At 43.5% G+C, this 25,227-nt stretch overlaps 1 protein-coding gene across 1 annotated transcript in view; it reads right to left on the bottom strand.

Annotated features, from left to right (window-relative positions):
• Positions 1 to 2,141: 2,141 nt before the first annotated feature.
• Positions 2,142 to 25,227, bottom strand: part of LOC131958022 (uncharacterized) — a 58,588-nt gene continuing 35,502 nt past the window's right edge. Inside the window, exons 2-6 of the mRNA XM_059322907.1 lie at positions 21,733 to 21,786; positions 12,731 to 12,869; positions 10,636 to 10,751; positions 7,716 to 7,809; positions 2,142 to 4,306 (exon numbers count right to left, since the gene is read on the bottom strand). Coding sequence (XP_059178890.1) covers positions 2,736 to 4,306; positions 7,716 to 7,809; positions 10,636 to 10,751; positions 12,731 to 12,869; positions 21,733 to 21,786 — 1,974 coding nt within the window. The 3' untranslated portion in view covers positions 2,142 to 2,735. The remainder of the gene's footprint in view (positions 4,307 to 7,715; positions 7,810 to 10,635; positions 10,752 to 12,730; positions 12,870 to 21,732; positions 21,787 to 25,227) is intronic.

Raw genomic sequence — 25,227 nt, 5'->3', positions numbered from 1 at the left:
TGGTGGACCACGGTCAATGGTGGACCACGGTCAATGGTGGACCACGGTCAATGGTGGACCACAGTCGCCAATGGACCACGGTTATCACAAGGTGTATCTTAGACCCAGCAGACACTGTGAGGAGAGGATATCATAAGCCATGTCCAGCTTGCAGCCTGTGAGTACCTCACACCCCCTAATGCAATGTGTGTAAAAGACATGCTTTAAATAGACAAGTGCCGTCCATAAATGACGTCACGCTCTTTTTGAACATTCCCCTTCCCCCCCCCCCCCCCCCCCCCCCCCCCCGCCAGTAACGCCACAAGAAGTGAGATCTACCAGCCAATCCCATATTTTCAGTTTCATTTTTCTAAAAAAAATGTAGCCAAGCAAAGGTAACTGCCGAAAATATTACAAGTTAATTCTTTCCCTTTGCCAGAAAAAAATACTAAAACACAAGCCTCATGAGATGCATTAAGGGCGGAGAAAAAACAATTAAAATTTAGTTTGATTTTCTTTAAAATAAAATAGTGACGTCCCATTTCTAAAACCTTGTCACAAAATCCCACCCCTCAATCCTACCTCCCCCCCCCCTATCCTCTTAAGAGTTTGACGTCGTTTATGGACGCCCCCTAAAAAAGTAAGACATAATAAATATGAGACTGACAATCAACTGTCGTTACGTTTAAAAAACGGCGGTGAAAGAACATTTGAACAAGTGTGAAATAGGACAATGTGTAGAAAATAAACTTAGATCAGTTGTGATCTACTCAGTGGTGTAGGGCACGACAAGAACGACTACTCATGTGACGACAACAAAAAACAATTTTTACATTGCATAATTCGGTGCATTGCTCAAGTTATCCGGTCAAATCTTGGCTCATTAAGACAAGAGGGAGTAATACAGTCATATACCAGCCTGTCTAGACTCAGATAATTTATTCAAATTAATTTCTCACACGTTAACTAACAATAAACTAATTAATTAATTAATTAATGATGATGAACTCAGAAGAAATGGTAAACAAAGTTCAGACAAGACTGTCGTGATTTGCAGCTAGGGTAAAGCCAGCCATTGCTTGAAGCAAACCAATGCTTTGGAACACTTTTGCATAGATGTGGAAACAGACCAACAAGGGAAATAACTTAATGAAAAGTTTAAATAACTGGTTACCGCCCTTTAGCTATAGTAGGAATTCAGCTTGTCTTAACATGCTATCTGCATAACTTTAATTACGTGCAGGTTTATTTGCTCTGGTTTGTTTGGTAATGACTTTAGCACGCAAAATTTGTACAATTCTATTTTAAATTTTTGAATGGGCCGCTTGAAGTCAACATACGTGGAGTAGATGTCACATGAACAAATATTGCATCACAGAAAAAACCCGTTTTAAATAAATCATGACGATGACACCGCTGATGACATTGCCAGATGACATTGCTAGAAGACACGGCTAAATGACATTGCTAGAAGCTGCCGTCGTAGAAGCGCCTGGAACTCTATTGTGGCTGAGTTAGACTCGTAACAATGACGTCACAATGCTCAATAATAACCGGCTAAATAGGAAGTAATGTCTCAGTACGTGGATGAAGTAAAGATGGCGGGTGGCAGAGGGGTGAGAGGTCAATGACAGGTCAATGACAGGTCAATGACAGGTCAGTTGCATGACATGGGAGGCCAGTGGCCAACATAGAATCAATAAACAAAAATCTGGCTATATTTTCACTCAAAATAAAACCTAAACTGTTAGCATATGTAAACAAAGTTTTTTACAGTAGTGTTTCTATTTAAGTTTAAAAAGTTCAAAGTTCAGCTGTGTTTGACCAAAAATCTACAGCGTCATCTGTGCAATACATCTTAGTGGTGATGACATATATTGTGCTTTTTGTGTATGTCATGTACACACCATGTACACACCATGTACACACTGTCCCAAACTCGAACACTATCTCAATACTCGAACACTGTCTCAATAAAACTGTCTCAATATTCTAACACTGTTTCAATATTCTAAAACTGTCTCAATACTCGAACACTGTCTCAATACTCGAACACTGTCTCAATATTTTAACTTTACACGAACTTTAGTGTAAAAGATTTTTAACACAAGACAAACTATACATAATAGAAAGTAAATGGTCATTGCTGAAATGGTCATGACTGAAAGCGATCATTGCTTAAAGAAAATAATTGTTACCATAACCATATACATTTTTTTCTACTTTGTTAAATTGCATTTTTAGTTAAATATTTACTATAAAAAGAACATTTCCGACATATACATCTGAATAAGTTAATAGTAGTCAATTCAGCGCCATTTCAGACACAACAATGATAGTTAATAGTTAATGAGGATTGCTAATTAGTTGCTCGCTAGTAAAATCATAAATATTGGGAGAAATAGTTTACAAATTTTAAATTGTTTATAAATAACACAATCCAATCACATCCACAGAATCCATCTCTCGCCAAAGACAGAAATCCACGAGTAACCGTGTAGGTAGTTACCTTGTTTACACCGGGGAAATCCAGGTCAGGTGTGTAGTGTGTTGTGATGCCGGCCCAACACAGACGAGTCAGGTTTTATTTAGCTTCATCTTTTATCAACAACGTGTGTTAAGTTTTAAAAACGTCACTACCTACAAAAGATGAAGTTGAAAAGCTAAGCGATTTGAAGCAACACCGTGTCTACTAGCTACAGAATATCGATACCGCCCGGCTATCATATGGCCAGTGGGTGGTCAAGCGTGACTGGTTAACTCAGTAAATTGGATGTCGAGTCGGAGTTAAGGTCATGGTCAGCCATGTTTACCAGGTACGTAGCCGCCGTCATCGTCCCTGTCCTAAACATGCTGACGTCATCTAGCGTCGACTTATCGCTACTGGGCGATCCGGCAGATATTTCGTTCTCCGATTCCTCGTCGTGGTATCGATCCACTGTCACGGTTCGAATACAGTTCTGAACAACGGTATCGCCGGACAGAACCGCCGCGTCCTTTTCTGAGATCGATACTATGGATTCGGTGTTGTCGAACTCGTCGTCGATCTCCTCTATGGATGTGTTCCTGGTGACGTCATCGTTGCTGCGGGACTCGCAGACGTCTGAGGACTCCGACTGGGTCAGGTTGTTCTCGTTCTCAATGTCTGACGGCGTTCGTAGAGTCTTGGGTTTCAGGTGGTTGGGGGAGGGGGAGGCGGGGTAGTTGCCCGCCCCCGTGGGGGTCCCACTCACTGGCAGCACAGCATCCCCAGCAGACGAGAGTCGAGGCGGGCTGGCAGACGACCGAGGAAAGTTTTTTGGCGCCTCTGTTGACACAGGGTGCAGTGCTACGTCTGGCGGTGTGCAGCTGTTGGCGTTCTGGGAGTTGATTTCCACCACAGTGGATGTTGGCGCTTCTTTTGATGATATGGAACCGTAATTCGTGTTACCGGAAGTAGTAATTCTCTTCTGCTCGTAGCGCGTGCTTTTGTTACTTCCAGAACTAGAGGAGGACGTGAGGCTGTAGTTAGAGTTGTTGGAGGGGGGGTCGATCTGGATCGTTGTGGGGATGAAAAACCGCGGGGTTTGAAGGGATGAGTTCTCGCCCGCTTCCAGCGCAGACGACGTCAATGAAAGACCTCTGGCACTCGGTGACCCCGTGGACAGGAACCCCACTGGGGGCAGGACGCCATCGTCCTCGTCCACACAGTGCTGCGGCTGTAAGGACGCCCGTCTGCTGCAGCTGTACGCCTCGTGGGGGGACTCGTCGATCGAGTGCACCCGCCTCTCCCACCTCTTTGTCGTCACTTCCTTCTCCTCCGTGAGACTCCCGGCGTCCAGGCTGCCCCGCCCCCCGGGGATCCTGCTACAGCTGCCGTTCATCTGGTTGCACCGGTCCTCTAGTGAGTTGAGGATGTTGCGGACGTGCGTGGCCATGATGGGCGAGCTCAGGCTGCTCTTCCTGTTGATGATGATGGGCGTGTTCAGCCCCCCGTAGCACTTCTCCTCCGCCATCAGGTGGGAGTGAGTGGGCGGGTCCTCGGGCGAGCTCAGCGTGCCCCGCCCACTCTCCGAGTTGGATCGCGCCCTCGGCTTCAAGATGCCCTTAGCCTGGCTGTCTTTAGAGTTGGTGAGACACATGTCTCGGTCCATGCCGGTCAGACACATGTCTCGGTCCATGCCGGTCAGACACTGGGGCAACATGGACTTCCGGCGTCCGAATTTGTCCGCAGCTAAATTTAGAAGCGAGGGTCGGGGCGACAACCGAGGAAAGTCGCTTTTGTCGTTCAGAAGAATCACACTTGAGTTGTCGATCTTGATTTTGCATTTGCTTTTCCCAGCTTTATCTGAAATATTGGAGCGACCGATTAGTGAAAGTTTTACTGTAACTATACTAGACAGTTGTATTGGAGCGACCGATTAGTGAAAGTTTTACTGTAACTATACTAGACAGTTGTATTGGAGCAGCCGATTAGTGAAAGTTTTACTGTAACTATACTAGACAGTTGTATTGGAGCAGCCGATTAGTGAAAGTTTTACTGTAACTATACTAGACAGTTGTATTGGAGCAGCCGATTAGTGAAAGTTTTACTGTAACTATACTAGACAGTTGTATTGGAGCAGCCGATTAGTGAAAGTTTTACTGTAACTATACTAGACAGTTGTATTGGAGCGACCGATTAGTGAAAGTTTTACTGTAACTATACTAGACAGTTGTATTGGAGCAGCCGATTAGTGAAAGTTTTACTGTAACTATACTAGACAGTTGTATTGGAGCGACCGATTAGTGGAAGTTTTACTGTAACTATACTAGACAGTTGTATTGGAGCAGCCGATTAGTGAAAGTTTTACTGTAACTATACTAGACAGTTGTATTGGAGCGACCGATTAGTGAAAGTTTTACTGTAACTATACTAGACAGTTGTAAGACATCTTCTCCATACTCTAAACTTTAAAAATTAGATGTCAGATCTATTCCCAGACGAAACACGAACTACAGACTGCGCCTCGTGCCCTGGCTTTAATCAGCGACATCTTTTTAGATCAAATTACAGAAGGTTTTTTAGTATAAAAAATGTTTTAATTGTATTTTGTTGTTTAAAACGGCAATTCTCTTGATGTTAAAGTTTAATTACAATAGAGCTAACCTTTTGCATATATATATATATATATATATATATATATATATATATATATATATATATATATATATATATATATATATATATATATATATATATATATATATAAAATAGAAAATTAAGTTTTATATATCTATATCTATAAACACATAACAATTTCTACCTGAAAAAGTGCATGTCATTAGACTATACGGTGAATAAAAACTTAAAAACCAACAACACAATATGTAGAGAAATCGTCTAGTCTAAGAAATATTAAAATCTCGCTCAAACTTAGCATTCGCTAACTTCTTACTCTTACCTTTAATTAAGTCTAATATTCTTACATAAGTGAATTATATAAACAGTTTCAAGTCTTCTTAGTAGATGTTTTAATGAAAAGCTGTTTTCGCAAACATAACCATGAAAACGTTTTAAAGTTAAGGTGATAAAAAATGCTGCACACTTTGAATCTATGACTAATAAAGCTAAACACGAAAGCTAAACATTTCTCCCAAAAAAAATTTAAACTCTCCCACAAGCGACTAAGCTGATTTAAAAAGCTGAAATTGTAACGCAACAAAGTTGGAAGAAAAATATCTTGAGGCAGCCGTTGTAGTTGTACTAGAATATCGAAAATAAAAATAAAATGTGATGTGCGGTTAAAACTCATGTGATCAAGCTTATCATTCATGGGATCAAAAGTGTCATTTATGGGGTCGCTTTACTGCCATGACATGTTGTCAATGACATTTGGCAGGACTGTCCGAGTTCCTAGCTAGACAGTGTTTAGTGTCGTGACATGTTTGTTGTCACTATTTAGCGAGACAGTGTTTAGTGAACTCTCCATGTCTCTTACGATCACTGACTGTCTGCCTAGTTGCCGGTTGCCGGCTAATATTTGCCGGTTGCCGGTTGATGAGGAGGATATAACAAAATATTTCTCCACACCAGGTCCACAAACAACAGACCGAAGTCTGAACACAACACACTCTTTTAATCTGTTAAGTTAGCTTACATTAACAAATATCGTAGGATAACTCAGGATAATTTTAAAAAAAAACAGAAAACGATAAAAATCGATGCAAAGTCGCGCTGTTATAGCCTTTAAAAGACTGCCCAACTTGTGAAATTTATAAAAAAGCTAAAAAAAAAAAATTAATACAAAATAGAACGGAAAATCGTGTCAAATAAAAAATTAAGCTGAAAACTGTGTCGAATGAAAAAGAAGTTTGAAACGTGTTTGTGAAACTCAACCAATCGCAAGCAAGTGTCTGCGTGTGTAGAAACTGAAATCATACAGAACAAAAAACTGACTCAAAACACAAACCTGCGTCTTCTTCTCTGTGTTGCATTATGATAAAGTAAAGGTAAGTTATGGCAGCTAATCAAGGTATGGCACGCTTTACAGGCAATTATAAAAACCAATCAAATCATTAATTGATTCATTACACGGAGGAAGTGTTGATAGAAAACATCCGCCGCCGAACAATTCAATTTCCGTCCTCTGTAAACCAACATCAGCTAGGCCTAACACACCCATCAGCTAGGCCTAACACACCCATCAGCTAGGCCTAACACACCCATCAGCTAGGCCTAACACACCCATCAGCTAGACCTAACACACCCATAAGCGAGGCCTAACACACCCATCAGCTAGGCCTAACACACCCATCAGCTAGGCCTAACACACCCATCAGCTAGGCCTAACACACCCATCAGCTAGGCCTAACACACCCATCAGCTAGACCTAACACACCCATCAGCTAGGCCTAACACACCCATCAGCTAGGCCTAACACACCCATCAGCTAGGCCTAACACACCCATCAGCTAGGCCTAACACACCCATCAGCTAGACCTAACACACCCATCAGCTAGGCCTAACACACCCATCAGCTAGGCCTAACACACCCAACAGCTAGGCCTAACACACCCATCAGCTAGACCTAACACACCCATCAGCTAGGCCTAACACACCCATCAGCTAGGCCTAACACACCCATCAGCTAGGCCTAACACACCCATCAGCTAGACCTAACACACCCATCAGCTAGGCCTAACACACCCATCAGCTAGGCCTAACACACCCATCAGCTAGACCTAATACACCCATCACCATCAGCTAGGCCTAACACACCCATCAGCTAGACCTAACACACCATCACCATCAGCTAGACCTAACACACCATCACCATCAGCTAGACCTAACACACCCATCAGCTACAAGGAGTATTCCATACGTTGCAAGGGTCCCTCCACAAATTTCAAGGATCCCTCCATAAGTTTCAAGTATCCCATGACTAGCTTGCTTTAACTCACCAGACTAGAAGAACTAGATCTGATGGATGACAAAGCTAAAACCAGCTAAAAGTTCGTACCCAGACCCTAGACTACCTTAACTGTACCACTGTAGCTTCGAGCTTTCATGCCATATTCGCTGCATGTGGTGCAGTATAAAGACAGATAACTTTACTTACGAGACAGCTACAGCAGATACTAACAATGTAAACACAATTAGCACACCATACACAGATGACACAACGTAAACACGACTCACACACCACACACAGTTGATACAATGTTACCACGAGTAACACACACACACACACACACAAAACACGGCTGATACTTACTAACTACACACTCCTCCACCATGAGTATCTGGTCTATTTTACTCTCGTCTATACCCTCGTTGAAGCAAAGTCTCTTTAGTGCGTTACATTGGGCCTAGGGAGACAGAAACATTTGTGTTAGAGGACATTTACAGTAAGACCAGCGTTAAACATGGTCAGTTAAACCAGGTCAGTGTTAAACCAGGCCAGTGTTAAAGTAGGTCAGTGTAAAGTAGGTCAATGTTAAAGTAGGTCAGCGTAAAAGTAGGTCAGCGTTAAAGCAGGTCGTTGTTAAAGCAGGTCAGTGAGAAGTAGTGTGAACCGGTCATCCACACGGTCATGGTGAGGTTTTTTTAAACCTTGAACAGGTAATTGGGGGGGGGGGGGGGGTGGAACAGATGGTGAAGTAGTGTCGACCTTGGCAAGGTCATGGAAAGTTTTGTAAACGTGTGGGAGTTAACTTCACACCCACCCCCACACCCCACCCCTATCTGGCGTGGGTGTCAGGTGTACTCCCCCGCAGGTCGTGGGTCACCTCCCCTCTTATGCAGGTGACGCCCCCTGTAAACACAGCAATAATCCAGCCGTTGTCCGCTGTGGTGAGCTAGCGATGGTGACGTCACCACCTGCTCAGATAGCCGAGACAGACGACCATTATGGACCTGGGTGGACCCTGCGCGACCAACATGCGTGTTTACACTACACCATCACAGACTTCCGGTTCTGCGAGCGGCAGGTTCTGGAATCTCATCTCACAAAAATAGGTTATCTCTACACAATCTTGTTAGGGAATTTGAATTTACATAAAGTGTGGAGGATTTCTGTCAATAGACATGATAACCGGGGTGGGGAGTGGGAGGTGGGTGTTGCAGGTCTGACAGGAAGTGGGCGGCGGCTAGACAGACTAGGTGCAGCTGCACTCACTGAATCAACTAGTGCCGACCCAATAATGGCCTAGGCAGGATAGTTGCCGTCAGTAGGCAGGATAGTTGCCGTCAGTAGGCAGGATAGTTACCTTCAGTAGGCGGGATAGTTGCCGTCAGTAGGCGGGATAGTTGCCGTCAGTAGGCGGGATAGTTGCCGTCAGTAGGCGGGATAGTTGCCGTCAGTAGGCGGGATAGTTGCCGTCAGTAGGCAGGATAGTTGCCGTCAGTAGGCGGGATAGTTGCCGTCAGTAGGCAGGATAGTTGCCGTCAGTAGGCGGGATAGTTGCCGTCAGTAGGCGGGATAGTTGCCGTCAGTAGGCGGGATAGTTGCCGTCAGTAGGCAGGATAGTTGCCGTCAGTAGGCAGGATAGTTGCCGTCAGTAGGCGGGATAGTTGCCGTCAGTAGGCAGGATAGTTGCCGTCAGTAGGCAGGATAGTTGCCGTCTGATGAAGATCTGTCTTTAATGCCACCAAATTAAACCAATTTTTAAACAAATGAATTTGATGCCCTTACATAAACATTTCTAGACTGCTGTCTGAAGGTGTCGCACCATCTTTGGTTTAATTTGCAGGCCACACCACCAACAGGTCACACCTCCAACAGGACACACCTCCAACAGGACACACCTCCAACAGGACACACCTCCAACAGGACACACCTCCAACAGGACACACCTCCAACAGGATACACCTCCAACAGGATACACCTCCAATAGGACACACCTCCAACAGGACACACCTCCAATAGGACACACCTCCAACAGGATACACCTCCAATAGGACACACCTCCAACAGGATACACCTCCAACAGGATACACCTCCAACAGGCCACACCTCCAACAGGATACACCTCCAACAGGATACACCTCCAACAGGATACACCTCCAACAGGATACACCTCCAACAGGATACACCTCCAACAGGACACACCTCCAACAGGACACACCTCCAACAGGACACACCTCCAACAGGACACACCTCCAACAGGACACACCTCCAACAGGATACACCTCCAACAGGACACACCTCCAACAGGACACACCTCCAACAGGACACACCTCCAACAGGATACACCTCCAACAGGATACACCTCCAACAGGATACACCTCCAACAGGATACACCTCCAACAGGATACACCTCCAACAGGATACACCTCCAACAGGATACACCTTCAACATGATGGGTGCTTTACATGAACATCAAACCATTTCCCATTCTATCGGACAGCCTGAACCAAAGCTAGACTAGCCCATAACCCAGTGGTTGGTGCAATACTGCAGAGACGAGCCAGTATGTCCGCCATGATATGTAAACAATTCCAGTATAGCGCCCCACTTTTTGCAATTAACAGCCGAATTCGAAAGTTCTAGACACATCTTGTGCTGGTAAATTCATCAGATTACAGCTTATGACAGCACACTAGAGCAACCTTTCTGTTACCTCATCTCTAGCTTTCTTGCTCCACCCCATCCCACCTCTCCCTCTCTATAACCCACCCCTACCCTAATTACACTGTAAATGTCTGGTCCTTGTATTATAATTAGAAAGCGGGGTAATTATATTGTCTATTTTTTGAAGTCTACAAAATATGTTTCTCGTCAAACCAGTTGCGGCCCCTTATTTTATGGCTTGCAGAAATTTGTGGAACAGTCTTTGGCCTGGCATAACTAGATGTTATCAGAGACCGCCCACCCCCACACCCACACAAACACACTACGCCCACTTACTTCCGCCCAAGCTTACCCTAAACAACTTAAGTTTCATTTCTGACTGTTCCCCCCTCCCCCGCCCCTCCCCCACAACTTACCCTAAACAGTTGAAGTTTGACCTCTGACTGCTCCCCCTCCCCCCCTTCCCCCTCCCCTCCCCCACAACTTACCCTAAACAGTTGAAGTTTGATCTCTGACTGCTCCCCCTCCCCCTCCCCCGCCCCTTCCCCACAACTTACCCTAAACAGTTGGAGTTTGATCTCTGACACCCCCGCCCCTCCCCCGCTCCTCCCCCACAACTTACCCTAAACAGTTGGAGTTTGATCTCTGATTCCCTCAAGCTGTTGACGATTTTTTTCTTCCTGCCGTAGATGAGCTTCAACCGGAAGTGCTCGTGGTCCTGGACGGCCACAACAAGACCTGACCAATCAGAGGGCGAGATGTTAGTCACGTGCAATCACACATTGGTGCATCTGATGCAGTTTACTCATATTTAGGGACAACTTGACTTTAAGTATTCCAATATCGGTCATTTGAAACTTTAAGGGATATTACATTTATTGTAACTTTACACATACTCTGAGGTCACATGAACACTCACTGTTGACCAATGACCCATGTGTCAGTACTTACTGTTTGACCCGTGTGTCAGTACTTACTGTTTGACCCGTGTGTCAGTACTTACTGTTGACGACACGAATGACCCGTGTGTCAGTATTTACTGTTGACGACACGAATGACCCGTGTGTCAGTACTTACTGTTGACGACACGAATGACCCGTGTGTCAGTACTTACTGTTGACCAATGACCCGTGTGTCAGTATTTACTGTTGACGACACCAATGACCCATGTGTCAGTACTTACTGTTTGACCCGTGTGTCAGTATTTACTGTTGACCAATGACCCATGTGTCAGTATTTACTGTTGACGACACGAATGACCCGTGTGTCAGTACTTACTGTTGACCAATGACCCATGTGTCAGTATTTACTGTTGACGACACCAATGACCCGTGTGTCAGTACTTACTGTTGACGACACGAATGACCCGTGTGTCAGTACTTACTGTTGACGACACGAATGACCCGTGTGTCAGTACTTACTGTTGACGACACGAATGACCCGTGTGTCAGTACTTACTGTTGACGACACGAATGACCCGTGTGTCAGTACTTACTGTTTGACCCATGTGTCAGTACTTACTGTTGACGACACGAATGACCCGTGTGTCAGTACTTACTGTTGACCAATGACCCATGTGTCAGTACTTACTGTTGACGACACGAATGACCCGTGTGTCAGTACTTACTGTTGACGACACCAATGACCCGTGTGTCAGTACTTACTGTTGACGACACGAATGACCCATGTGTCAGTACTTACTGTTGACCGATGACCCGTGTGTCAGTACTTACTGTTTGACCCGTGTGTCAGTACTTACTGTTGACGACACGAATGACCCGTGTGTCAGTACTTACTGTTGACGACACGAATGACCCGTGTGTCAGTACTTACTGTTGACCAATGACCCGTGTGTCAGTATTTACTGTTGACGACACCAATGACCCATGTGTCAGTACTTACTGTTTGACCCGTGTGTCAGTATTTACTGTTGACCAATGACCCATGTGTCAGTATTTACTGTTGACGACACGAATGACCCGTGTGTCAGTACTTACTGTTGACCAATGACCCATGTGTCAGTATTTACTGTTGACGACACCAATGACCCGTGTGTCAGTACTTACTGTTGACGACACGAATGACCCGTGTGTCAGTACTTACTGTTGACGACACGAATGACCCGTGTGTCAGTACTTACTGTTGACGACACGAATGACCCGTGTGTCAGTACTTACTGTTTGACCCATGTGTCAGTACTTACTGTTGACGACACGAATGACCCGTGTGTCAGTACTTACTGTTTGACCCATGTGTCAGTACTTACTGTTGACGACACGAATGACCCGTGTGTCAGTATTTACTGTTGACGACACCAATGACCCGTGTGTCAGTACTTACTGTTGACGACACGAATGACCCATGTGTCAGTACTTACTGTTGACGACACGAATGACCCGTGTGTCAGTACTTACTGTTGACCAATGACCCGTGTGTCAGTACTTACTGTTGACCAATGACCCGTGTGTCAGTACTTACTGTTGACCAATGACCCGTGTGTCAGTACTTACTGTTGACGACACGAATGACCCGTGTGTCAGTACTTACTGTTGACCAATGACCCGTGTGTCAGTACTTACTGTTGACCAATGACCCGTGTGTCAGTACTTACTGTTGACCAATGACCCGTGTGTCAGTACTTACTGTTGACGACACTAATGACCCGTGTGTCAGTACTTACTGTTGACGACACGAATGACCCGTGTGTCAGTACTTACTGTTGACGACACGAATGACCCGCCACGGCAGTAACATGGCCAGTATAAAAACAAAGTCCTGGATCTTCATGGCCGGCATAATCTGCATACACACCAGGTCCACAACAAAGGACACCAGCACGATGACCAGGTCAAAAGTCTGGGGAGACAAATCATAGCAGACATTGAGGGCAGACATTAATGGCAGACATTGGTGGCAGACATTGAGGGCAGACATTGGTGGCAGACATTGGTGGCAGACATTGGTGGCAGACATTGAGGGCAGACATTAATGGCAGACATTAATGGCAGACATTGGTGGCAGACATTGAGGGCAGACATTGGTGGCAGACATTGGTGGCAGACATTGGTGGCAGACATTGGTGGCAGACATTGGTGGCAGACATTGGTGGCAGACATTGGTGGCAGACATTGAGGGCAGACATTGGTGGCAGACATTGAGGGCAGACATTGGTGGCAGACATTGGTGGCAGACATTGGTGGCAGACATTGAGGGCAGACATTGGTGGCAGACATTAAGGGCAGACATTGGTGGCAGACATTGGTGGCAGACATTGAGGGCAGACATTGGTGGCAGACATTGGTGGCAGACATTGAGGGCAGACATTGGTGGCAGACATTGGTGGCAGACATTGGTGGCAGACATTGGTGGCAGACATTGGTGGCAGACATTGAGGGCAGACATTGGTGGCAGACATTGAGGGCAGATATTGGTGGCAGACATTGAGGGCAGACATTGGTGGCAGACATTGGTGGCAGACATTGGTGGCAGACATTGAGGGCAGACATTGGTGGCAGACATTGGTGGCAGACATTGGTGGCAGACATTGGTGGCAGACATTGGTGGCAGACATTGAGGGCAGACATTGGTGGCAGACATTGGTGGCAGACATTGGTGGCAGACATTGAGGGCAGACATTGGTGGCAGACATTGAGGGCAGACATTGGTGGCAGACATTGAGGGCAGACATTGGTGGCAGACATTGGTGGCAGACATTGAGGGCAGACATTGGTGGCAGACATTGGTGGCAGACATTGGTGGCAGACATTGGTGGCAGACATTGGTGGCAGACATTGAGGGCAGACATTGGTGGCAGACATTGGTGGCAGACATTGGTGGCAGACATTGAGGGCAGACATTGGTGGCAGACATTGGTGGCAGACATTGGTGGCAGACATTGAGGGCAGACATTGGTGGCAGACATTGGTGGCAGACATTGGTGGCAGACATTGAGGGCAGACATTGGTGGCAGACATTGGTGGCAGACATTGGTGGCAGACATTGAGGGCAGACATTGGTGGCAGACATTGAGGGCAGACATTGGTGGCAGACATTGAGGGCAGACATTGGTGGCAGACATTGGTGGCAGACATTGAGGGCAGACATTGGTGGCAGACATTGGTGGCAGACATTGGTGGCAGACATTGAGGGCAGACATTGGTGGCAGACATTGGTGGCAGACATTGAGGGCAGACATTGGTGGCAGACATTGGTGGCAGACATTGGTGGCAGACATTGGTGGCAGACATTGGTGGCAGACATTGGTGGCAGACATTGAGGGCAGACATTGGTGGCAGACATTGGTGGCAGACATTGAGGGCAGACATTGGTGGCAGACATTGGTGGCAGACATTGAGGGCAGACATTGGTGGCAGACATTGAGGGCAGACATTGGTGGCAGACATTGGTGGCAGACATTGAGGGCAGACATTGGTGGCAGACATTGGTGGCAGACATTGGTGGCAGACATTGAGGGCAGACATTGATGTGAAAGCAAATAAGCATTTTTTAATCGTGTACAACAATTGTCAAACAACACCGTCTAGAGAAAGTTGAAATTATTGGGTTGTTAGGTGTTGTGGTTAACACAGGATGGTTAAATTAGATGGGGGGGGGGGGGGGTGACAACATCATCCAAACAAAAACATTGCAACACTGTCTGAAGGAAGCCATGATGCGCAGTATGGAAGCCCGTGTTGTAATTTGTTGGGAATCGGCGAGAAGCTGCATCATAAGTCAAAAGCACGGGATGTGATGAGAGTTTCTTTCAGGCATCTCCCGCGGCCCGCCCCTCCCTATACTTTTACCAGAGCCGTCCACCGGAAAATTTAAAGTTCCCACACCCCGGAGAAAAAAAGTCTGCAAGAAACACTGGATGTGACGTATACGGAAATATCGTCCGTTCGCTTGAAACTAAAATCAAGGCCCTTTTTCGTAAATTATTATTCCTAATGGTAGAAAACTGTAAAATCAAGGCCCTCTAGGGGAAATAATTGTTCAAGAAAGGTCACCTGTGGTAGAAAACTGTCCTCTATGATACAAAATCTAAATGACATATATGGTTAAAAAATGTACATTTTAACTTAATTCTCATTTTCAAAAATCGAATAAGCCTACTTTAAAATAGCTGACTGCCGTCAGTGGCGGAACTAGAAAAAAAGGGCCACCCCGCAAAAAGTAATTCTGGGCCCCCTATATATATATATATATATATATATATATATATATATATATATATATATATATATATATATATATATATATATATATATATATAGTAAACACAGAATACAAACATTGGATACTCATTTCTGGCCTGATCGGGTTTTGAAAAAAAATTCTTTTTTTTTTCAAATTTAAACAAATTACAACGTGTCATGTGTGTGAGTGCATTAGTCTGTTTAGAAATATTATTATTTTTTTTTAGATAGAGCTAGTTTATTCAATATGATTGCTTTAATACGACCTACCCTCAAAAGAATATAAAACGTGAAAGCTTTGTATGTGTAATGGTTTCTCGTGTTATGTTATTTTTATTTATTTGTTTGTACTTAAATTGTTTGTTTTAAATATATTTCTTTTTTATGCTGCCTTCTTTAGTATGTATTTTTTAAAATAATAATTAAGAGAATTAATTGCTTTTTAATTTGTTTAATATATTAAAAGGAGCTTATGAGAACCACTATTTAACTATTTTAAAAAGGGAAATAAGTCATGGAAGTGTTTTGAACGTTTGCCTATCTTTCACACTACAGCTCAGGCATATATTTTTTTTACGCAACAGCATGTGTTAGATACTGTATAACATCACTATTGTAGTAGATCTGTTTGTTGTTTACAAAAACTTTTACCGCCAAGTCAAAAATGCAAGAAAATTATTTTTTTTTAAACTATAAAAAAATTTATTATGGTCGGCTATGGGCCCCTAAATGTTGTGGCCCCCCCCGCATTGCGGGGTCTGGCGGCACTGTAGTTCCGCCCCTGACTGCCGTATGATTTCGTTGAAAATAATTTTATTATGTCACCCTGCCGTCTGCTGGGTGTTTGTGTTCTACACGAGACCAAACGATCCAGATTGACACAGGCAGCTGATGGAACATTTTTTCCCGCTCGTTTTACAGGCACGTGGGAGTACAGGAAATGACGTCATTACAAGTGTGTGCATCGTCTGCCGCTACTGGTGATAAACTCTGGCAACAAGGAGGGAGAAGTGTTCAGATAAGCCAGTGGTTTCGTTTGGTGATACAGGTCACTGTATCTCTGCAGGCATCAATACCTGTTTCAGTGCTGGCATCACCACCTGATGTCACCTGTGTCAGTGCAGGTATCACCACCAGTGTCAGTATTGGTATCACCACCAGTGTCAGTATTAGTATCACCACGTGTGTCAGTACTGGTATCACCACCTGTGTCAGTGCAGGTATCCCCACCTGTGTCAGTGCAGGTATCACCACATGTGTCAATGCAGGTATCCCCACCTGTGTCAGTGCAGTATCACCACGTGTGTCAGTGCAGGTATCACCACCTGTGTCAGTATTGGTATCACCACCTCTGTCAGTATTGGTATCACCACCTGTGTAACTCGCTGGTTACTTTTGTAAACTTAAGTCAGTTGTTTACCTACTTTGTAGGATCTTATTGGCTTAAAAGATCTTATAGGGTCTTATTGGCAACTGAGATAAAAGATCTTGTATGATCTTATTGGCAACTGAGATAAAAGATCTTGTATGATCTTATTGGCAACTGAGCTGAAAGATCTTGTATGATCTTATTGGCAACTGAGATAAAAGATCTAGTATGATCTGACAACTGAGATAAAAGATCTTGTATGATCTGAACATTGAGATAAAAGATCTTGTATGATCTGACAACTGAGATAAAAGATCTTGTATGATCTGAACATTGAGATAAAATATCTTGTATGATCTGACAAATGAGATAAAATATCTTGTATGATCTGACAACTGAGGTAAAAGATCTTGTATGATCTGAGAAAGATCTATAAAGATCTACCGGTGTTTACTCAAGACGTCCCACCAGCCAGCGCGTGCTATGACGTATCGACTATGTTCGTTAACCTCAACCTCAGACAAGGGTCAAGGGTCAATATTTGAATCTTATATCCGTCCAGTTATTGACGTGCGTGTGTGAGGTGGGGGGGGGGGGTGCTGATACAGCCACAGTGACGCTGGACTGTGATAAACAATTGGCTCACCCACACCGTGAGTCATCGACTGTTTATCTGACCCTGGTCAATTTTGGTCTCACACGCCGACGTGAAAGTGGTGAGAACATCAGCATCAAACTGATAAGCTTGTTTGTTGGACACGAATACAACAGTTGGTGAGTAAGACGCGAATAAAAACATCACAAAGTGTCTCCAAACACGACCTAGCACGCGATGTTTTAGTTGGACATCGTCTTCTCATCTTTGATATTTTTATCTCGGTGTTCCCTTACCTTCCCCGACTAAAGCCAGGTACCCAATTAAGCTGAGTAGAATCACAGACGAGTTATGTTCTGAAGCACGAACTTAGAAAATGAGTCTGTAAATAGTTTAGTTGAGACATTTCGACTGGGTTGTACGATGTTGATATGACTCATTGATTAATGTATATCTTCATTTGTGCGTGTTTTCTATTAAGATGATTGTCACAAAATGTAAACAGAAACACGAAGATTACCACAAAGTGTAACCAATAAAGTCACAGATATCTCACAGAAAAATACACAACTGCAGCAAAGTTTTCCCCAAGACGACGATAATAAGATAAAATAAACCCAGTGTTCATGGCGGCGTAGTTTTTAATTTAATTTTCCTTTCACTGAGGATACTTCGTCGACCATTACAATACAATAAGCTACTAGCCGACCATGAGAATACTTCCTCGACCCTTACATTAGGATAAGCTGCGACCACATTAGCGTCGTATGGACCAAATCTTCTGGACAGACAGACGGACAGTCAGACGGACAGACAGACAGACGGACAGACAGACGGGTAATACACATACACCCGAACTGAACGTTTGTCGTGGATAGAAGTAAACAAAACCCGTGACAAATCTAAAAACCTAGTGCCCCTAAAGTACTAACATGTTCTCTAAATCTATGAGACCCATCCATCTACCACACTTTGGAAGCTAACCATCTCTATTGAGATCACTCAGCCAAAAATAACACATTTACTAGAGATTTTAAAAGCTTATTAAACTTTCTTGTACAGTAATCAGTATATGTGTCTTAATGAATGAATCTTTCAGAGAGTCTAACCCACAGCAACATATAGTGGACGGATCAGTTCAGTTAGGATGTCACAAATCGTAGCTGAGCAACCAGCCAGTAAATCGTTTTAAATGTCGGCAATTTGTGCGCCGTCAGTTGAAGCGAGCCTAATGGAGCCCCCCCCCCCCTCCATTTTTTGTTGAAATATTTAAAGTGCACGCACTCGCCTCCCACTACACGCGGTAATTTCATAAAGATGAGAAAAATTTGATTCCTTCCCTCAAATCCCCAGAGAATCGTATTTTCCCTGAAAGTCCCACTGGCGCTCACTGAGAGGGCGTTTTTTTGGTTTGTCAAAAAGTTAGTAACATCCCGCCGTATCACGTGATGTCTACACGTGACCACCATCCTAAAGTTTTGTTGTGTTGGTGGTGGTGGTGGTGGTAGTGTTGGTCTAACCTCCTAAAGTTTAGTCGTGTTGGTCTAACATTATAAAGTTTAGTGGTGTTGGTCTAAAATCATAAAGTTTAGTGGTGTTGGTCTAACATCATAAAGTTTAGTTGTGTTGGTCTAACTTCATAAAGTTTAGTTGTGTTGGTCTAACATCATAAAGTTTAGTTGTTTTGGTCTAACATCATAAAGTTTAGTGTTGTTGGTGTTGCTGTTGATCTAACATCCCAAAGTTTGGAGAGGTTGGCGGTCTACCATCCCAAATTTCAGTAATGTTGGTAGACTACCATCCCAAAGTTTTGTGGTATTGACCATCACAAATAGCACCAATTGTCGACTGCAAAATCCACAAAGTATTTAACTTATGCCGTCATAAATACTTGTATAACTTCAGCCAATGTAATCTAAATAGAATCTTCTTACAAATGTAACATCCCGTATTTGACTGATGTCAAAAAACACTCGGAAAAATTCGGCAACATTTGGCAAAATTCGGCAACTCTCTGCAAGACTCGGCAACACTCTGCAAGACTCGGCAACACTCGGCAAGACTCGGCAGCACTCGGCAAGACTCGGCAAGACTCGGCAAGACTCGGCAACACTCTGCAAGACTCGGCCACACTCAGCCAAACAATATGACAGCAGAGCGAAGATCATGGGGCGCCCTTATTTTCACCGCCCCTCTAGCTGGCCAGCGTGAATGGGTGTCCCCGACGGTTGGACGCCGCCCAAGGGGCAGGTATCATAAGGGGGTAGGGGGGCTCGACAAAATAATTCATCGAATTCCATCATAAAAAAAACTGCAATCGAAATGTAATTAAAGCTAGGCTGTTGCTGGGGTCGAATCGAAGACTGCACTTGAATGGGAGATCCTATTGGCTCGTGTAGAAAGATTGGAGAATTGTGAAACAAACATTCTGCACAACACAAACATTACGTCCTGTTTGTCTCAAGGTAGGGGAACACAAACAACAAACACAAACATTCTTATAGCTGTCATAAGTTTGTGATACTAGTGGCACTTACCCTAAAAGTTTGTGACATACTAAAGTATGTGATAGATGCCCTAAAAGTGTTTGTGACAGTTGCCCTATAGTTTGTGATAGATGCCCTAAAATGTTTGTGATATTTGCCCTAAAAGTATGTGATAGTTGTCCTAAAAGTATGTGATAGTTGCCCTAAAAATGTTTGTGATATTTGCCCTAAAAGTATGTGATAGTTGCCCTAAAAGTATGTGATAGTTGCCCTAAAAATGTTTGTGATAGTTGCCCTAAAAGTATGTGATAGTTACTCTAAAATTTTGTGACATTTGCCCTGTAAGTTGTGACATTTGCCTTGAGGTTCATGAATTATTGTCTCGTACTGTTCTCCATTCTATAATTTCATGTAGCTAAAACAGAGCTATAGCAATTTGAAAAGTAAGATAATTAAATTACTCCAATTAGCTCGACTCGGAGAAAAGATAATCAAGTTGTGTTGGACAAAGCGCGCGGTAAGACGGCAAATTGCGAGGAATTATGGGACGAAGCGGAAGTGGAAAACACTTAAGGGGGAGCTAACTTGTGAAACGGAAGAAGTTAGCAACGTCTGCCTCCACGAGAGGGACGCTGGCTCCAACTTGTCTGGCACTGAACTCACACGTTTTCTCGCACCAAGTTTAGGTCAACATTTTAGGCTATGTTAACCTTTAACCGGCTTTGTTAACACAATAGTCGAACTACTTGTGTTAACTCTAACGTAATGTTAACGTCGAGATACCAACGTTAGCGGCTAATGTCTGATGTTAACGTTCTAGAATATTTTAAAAGGGGACGTAATTTGTATTGCTGGGAAGTGTGACAGGAGTTTGCAATACAGGCCACAATTCCACGAGAATAAAACCTTAAGGCCGGTAGAAACTTTTAACATTGTGTGTCGTGTGGGAGGACAACTTAACGCCGCTACCCCCCCCCCCCTTCATCTTTGTATCCTCTATCTCCCCTACCTCTATCCCTCCTTATCATCTTCCTACCCCACCCCAACACCACCCCATACTACCTCCTCTACCCCACCCCCTCTAAACCACCTACCTACCCACCTCTTATCTCCTCCACCCCATCCCACCTCTACTACAGTACCTCCCCCACCCCATCTCCCCTACACTACCTCACCCACCCCACCTCTACTACAGTACCTCCACCACCCCACCTCCCCTATACTACCTCCGCTAAAAAACCACCTCACTATTAACTTCCCTTCACCTCCCTCACAACCTCTAACCCACCTCCCCTAGAAAATATCCCATATACCACCTCCACAGCCCTACCCCCCCCCCCCCCCCCGCCCCCAGAGAAAGCACTATTCCATCCATCTGAACCAAACCCCACAAAAACTGCACAAGCCCAGAGATTGGGAAATCCCCATTTAACCCCGTCTTTCTTATATTTGCCTTGTGTTGACGCTCCTAGCTCAAGGTGCGATCAAATTCTTTTTTTCTCACTCTAACTTGGCCCGTGGGGTCGGGGAAGAGTTTATTGACCACCCCGGGGTCTGATTAGAGATTTGAGATATAAGAACGACAACCTCTAAATATTGGAGAACTAATTACACTTTTTAAAAAAGTTATTGCTGAAGTGTAGGTAAAGACGAGTGTTCTGTAAAAGAACATTCTTACACGTCCTCATTCAGCTAGGCCCCCAATAGGGAAGACAGTATATCTAACCTCACCCACCGGCTTTAATAATACTGGAACATTCGGGGCCAACGTCTTTTAAATGTCCGGGTTACGTCTTTCACACATTTCTAGGCAAAAGTCTTATAAATGTCTAGGCAAAATTGTATAAATGTCTAGGCAAAATTTTATAAATGTCTAGGCAAGAGTCTTATAAATATTTATCTAGGCAAAAGTATTATAAATGTCTAGGCTAAAGATTTAAAAACTCCATAATCTTACAAAGGTCCCGGGGAAAGTTTTGCAAATGTCCCGGGAAAAGTCTTACGGATTCCAAACCGAAAAAAAAGTACAAATGGCCAAAAAGTCTTACAACTGTACAGACAAAAGTCTTACCTCTAGTTTTCTGTGGAAGAAGTCTGTGCCTGCACATAGTGCCTTCAGTATTGTCTGTCGAAAATCAAAACAACACAGCATGTTAATTAGAATAACATAAACCTTCAGTATAGTCTGTCAAAGAACAAAACAACACAGCATGTTAATTAGGATAACATAAACCTTTATCTATAACCCATTTTACACGATACATTATATCAAATTGTAATCTAAACCCATATTGTGTGCATGTTGTATGCAGATTGTGTATGACTGTGACTACGACATAAAACCTTGTGTGAATGTTGTATGCAGATTGTGTATGTCTGTGACTACGTCATAAAACCTTGTGTGCATGTTGTATGCAGCTTGTGTATGTCTGTGACTACGTCATAAAACCTTGTGTGCATGTTGTATGCAGATTGTGTATGTCTGTGACTACGTCATAAAACCTTGTGTGCATGTTGTATGCAGCTTGTGTATGTCTGTGACTACGTCATAAAACCTTGTGTGCATGTTGTATGCAGATTGTGTATGTCTGTGACTACGTCATAAAACCTTGTGTGCATGTTGTATGCAGCTTGTGTATGTCTGTGACTACGACATAAAACCTTGTGTGCATGTTGTATGCAGCTTGTGTATGTCTGTGACTACGTCATAAAACCTTGTGTGCATGTTGTATGCAGATTGTGTATGTCTGTGACTACGTCATAAAACCCAGTGTGCATGTTGTATGCAGATTGTGTATGTCTGTGACTACGACATAAAACCTTGTGTGCATGTTGTATGCAGATTGTGTATGTCTGTGACTACGTCATAAAACCCAGTGTGCATGTTGTATGCAGCTTGTGTATGTCTGTGACTACGTCATAAAACCTTGTGTGCATGTTGTATGCAGATTGTGTATGTCTGTGACTACGACATAAAACCTTGTGTGCATGTTGTTTGCAGCTTGTGTATGTCTGTGACTACGTCATAAAACCCAGTGTGCATGTTGTATGCGGCTTGTGTATGTCTGTGACTACGTCATAAAACCCAGTGTGCATGTTGTATGCAGCTTGTGTATGTCTGTGACTACGTCATAAAACCTTGTGTGCATGTTGTATGCAGATTGTGTATGTCTGTGACTACGACATAAAACCTTGTGTGCATGTTGTATGCAGCTTGTGTATGTCTGTGACTACGTCATAAAACCCAGTGTGCATGTTGTATGCGGCTTGTGTATGTCTGTGACTACGTCATAAAACCTTGTGTGCATGTTGTATGCAGATTGTGTATGTCTGTGACTACGACATAAAACCTTGTGTGCATGTTGTTTGCAGCTTGTGTATGTCTGTGACTACGTCATAAAACCCAGTGTGCATGTTGTATGCGGCTTGTGTATGTCTGTGACTACGACATAAAACCTTGTGTGCATGTTGTATGCAGCTTGTGTATGTCTGTGACTACGTCATAAAACCCAGTGTGCATGTTGTATGCAGCTTGTGTATGTCTGTGACTACGTCATAAAACCTTGTGTGCATGTTGTATGCAGATTGTGTATGTCTGTGACTACGTCATAAAACCTTGTGTGCATGTTGTATGCAGATTGTGTATGTCTGTGACTACGTCATAAAACCTTGTGTGCATGTTGTATGCAGATTGTGTATGTCTGTGACTACGTCATAAAACCCAGTGTGCATGTTGTATGCAGATTGTGTATGTCTGTGACTACGACATAAAACCTTGTGTGCATGTTGTATGCAGATTGTGTATGTCTGTGACTACGACATAAAACCTTGTGTGCATGTTGTTTGCAGCTTGTGTATGTCTGTGACTACGTCATAAAACCCAGTGTGCATGTTGTATGCGGCTTGTGTATGTCTGAGACTACGTCATAAAACCCAGTGTGCATGTTGTATGCGGCTTGTGTATGTCTGTGACTACGTCATAAAACCCAGTGTGCATATTGTATGCAGCTTGTGTATGTCTGTGACTACGTCATAAAACCTTGTTTGCATGTTGTATGCAGATTGTGTATGTCTGTGACTACGACATAAAACCTTGTGTGCATGTTGTATGCAGCTTGTGTATGTCTGTGACTACGTCATAAAACCCAGTGTGCATGTTGTATGCGGCTTGTGTATGTCTGTGACTACGTCATAAAACCTTGTGTGCATGTTGTATGCAGCTTGTGTATGTCTGTGACTACGACATAAAACCGCACATAAGATCGGGCTGACCCCGCGAGGTTAACGCTATAATCCCAGACAAAAACGTGTTTCCTGTTTTTAATTTAATTAATCATCTCACTGATAAACACGGGGCATGAGATTTTAATTAACACAGAAGTGAAGTGAGAAACATTTTTAATAGACCTGCTTCAGGTACCTAGTTGTATACATCGGTTGTTTTATACCTACTTTATACCACATATAATACATCGGTTGTTTTATACCTACTTTATACCACATATAATACATCGGTTGTTTTATATCTACTTTATACCACATATAATACATCGGTTGTTTTAAACCTACTTTATACCACATATAATACATCGGTTGTTTTATACCTACTTTATACCACATATAATACATCGGTTGTTTTATACCTACTTTATACCACATATAATATATCGGTTGTTTTATACCTACTTTACACCACATATAATACATCGGTTGTTTTATACCTACTTTATACCACATATAATATATCGGTTGTTTTATACCTACTTTACACCACATATAATACATCGGTTGTTTTATACCTACTTTATACCACATATAATACATCGGTTGTTTTATACCTACTTTATACCACATATAATACATCGGTTGTTTTATACCTACTTTACACCACATATAATACATCGGTTGTTTTATACCTACTTTACACCACATATAATCAGCCCAATGGTGTCTCAACACCTAGCTGCTCCATACATGGTATGTAGATCTAGTATCTGACGCCAAGAAACACATACTTCACAAGTATACAACCCTTGCAGCTGTTGTTTGATACAGCTGCTGACGGCTAGCCCAGCTCCCACAGCTGTCACACAACACATCACGGCTCCAACATCTTGAGATGGAGCTTAACTGTGGCTTTAGCTCCCAGATCTTAAGTCCAGCTGAGCTAGAGCTTACTTTTAAAGGAGCTTAACACCCCGGTTTCACTTATCCCCTCCCCACCCCTCTAGTTCCCTGTTGATCAATTTAACAGCTGTTGTCATTAAACACCGGACAATGGTCAGTCCGTGGTACTGGAACTACTTGACAAGTTACTGGACCTACTTGACAGGTCACTGGACCTACTTGACAGGTCACTGGACCTACTTGACAGGTCACTGGACCTACTTGACAGGTCACTGGACCTACTTGACAGGTCACTGGACCTACTTGACAGGTCACTGGACCTACTTGACAGGTCACTGGACCTACTTGACAGGTCACTGGACCTACTTGACAGGTCACTGGACATACTTGACAGGTCACTGGACCTACTTGACAAGTCACTGGACCTACTTGACAGGTC

Source organism: Physella acuta, unplaced genomic scaffold (genome assembly GCF_028476545.2).
Source record: "Physella acuta isolate Inbredline_101_S28 unplaced genomic scaffold, ASM2847654v3 ptg001284l, whole genome shotgun sequence".
In the NCBI taxonomy this organism is placed as follows: domain Eukaryota; kingdom Metazoa; phylum Mollusca; class Gastropoda; family Physidae; genus Physella; species Physella acuta.
This window is presented reverse-complemented; position numbering and strand designations above follow the sequence as displayed.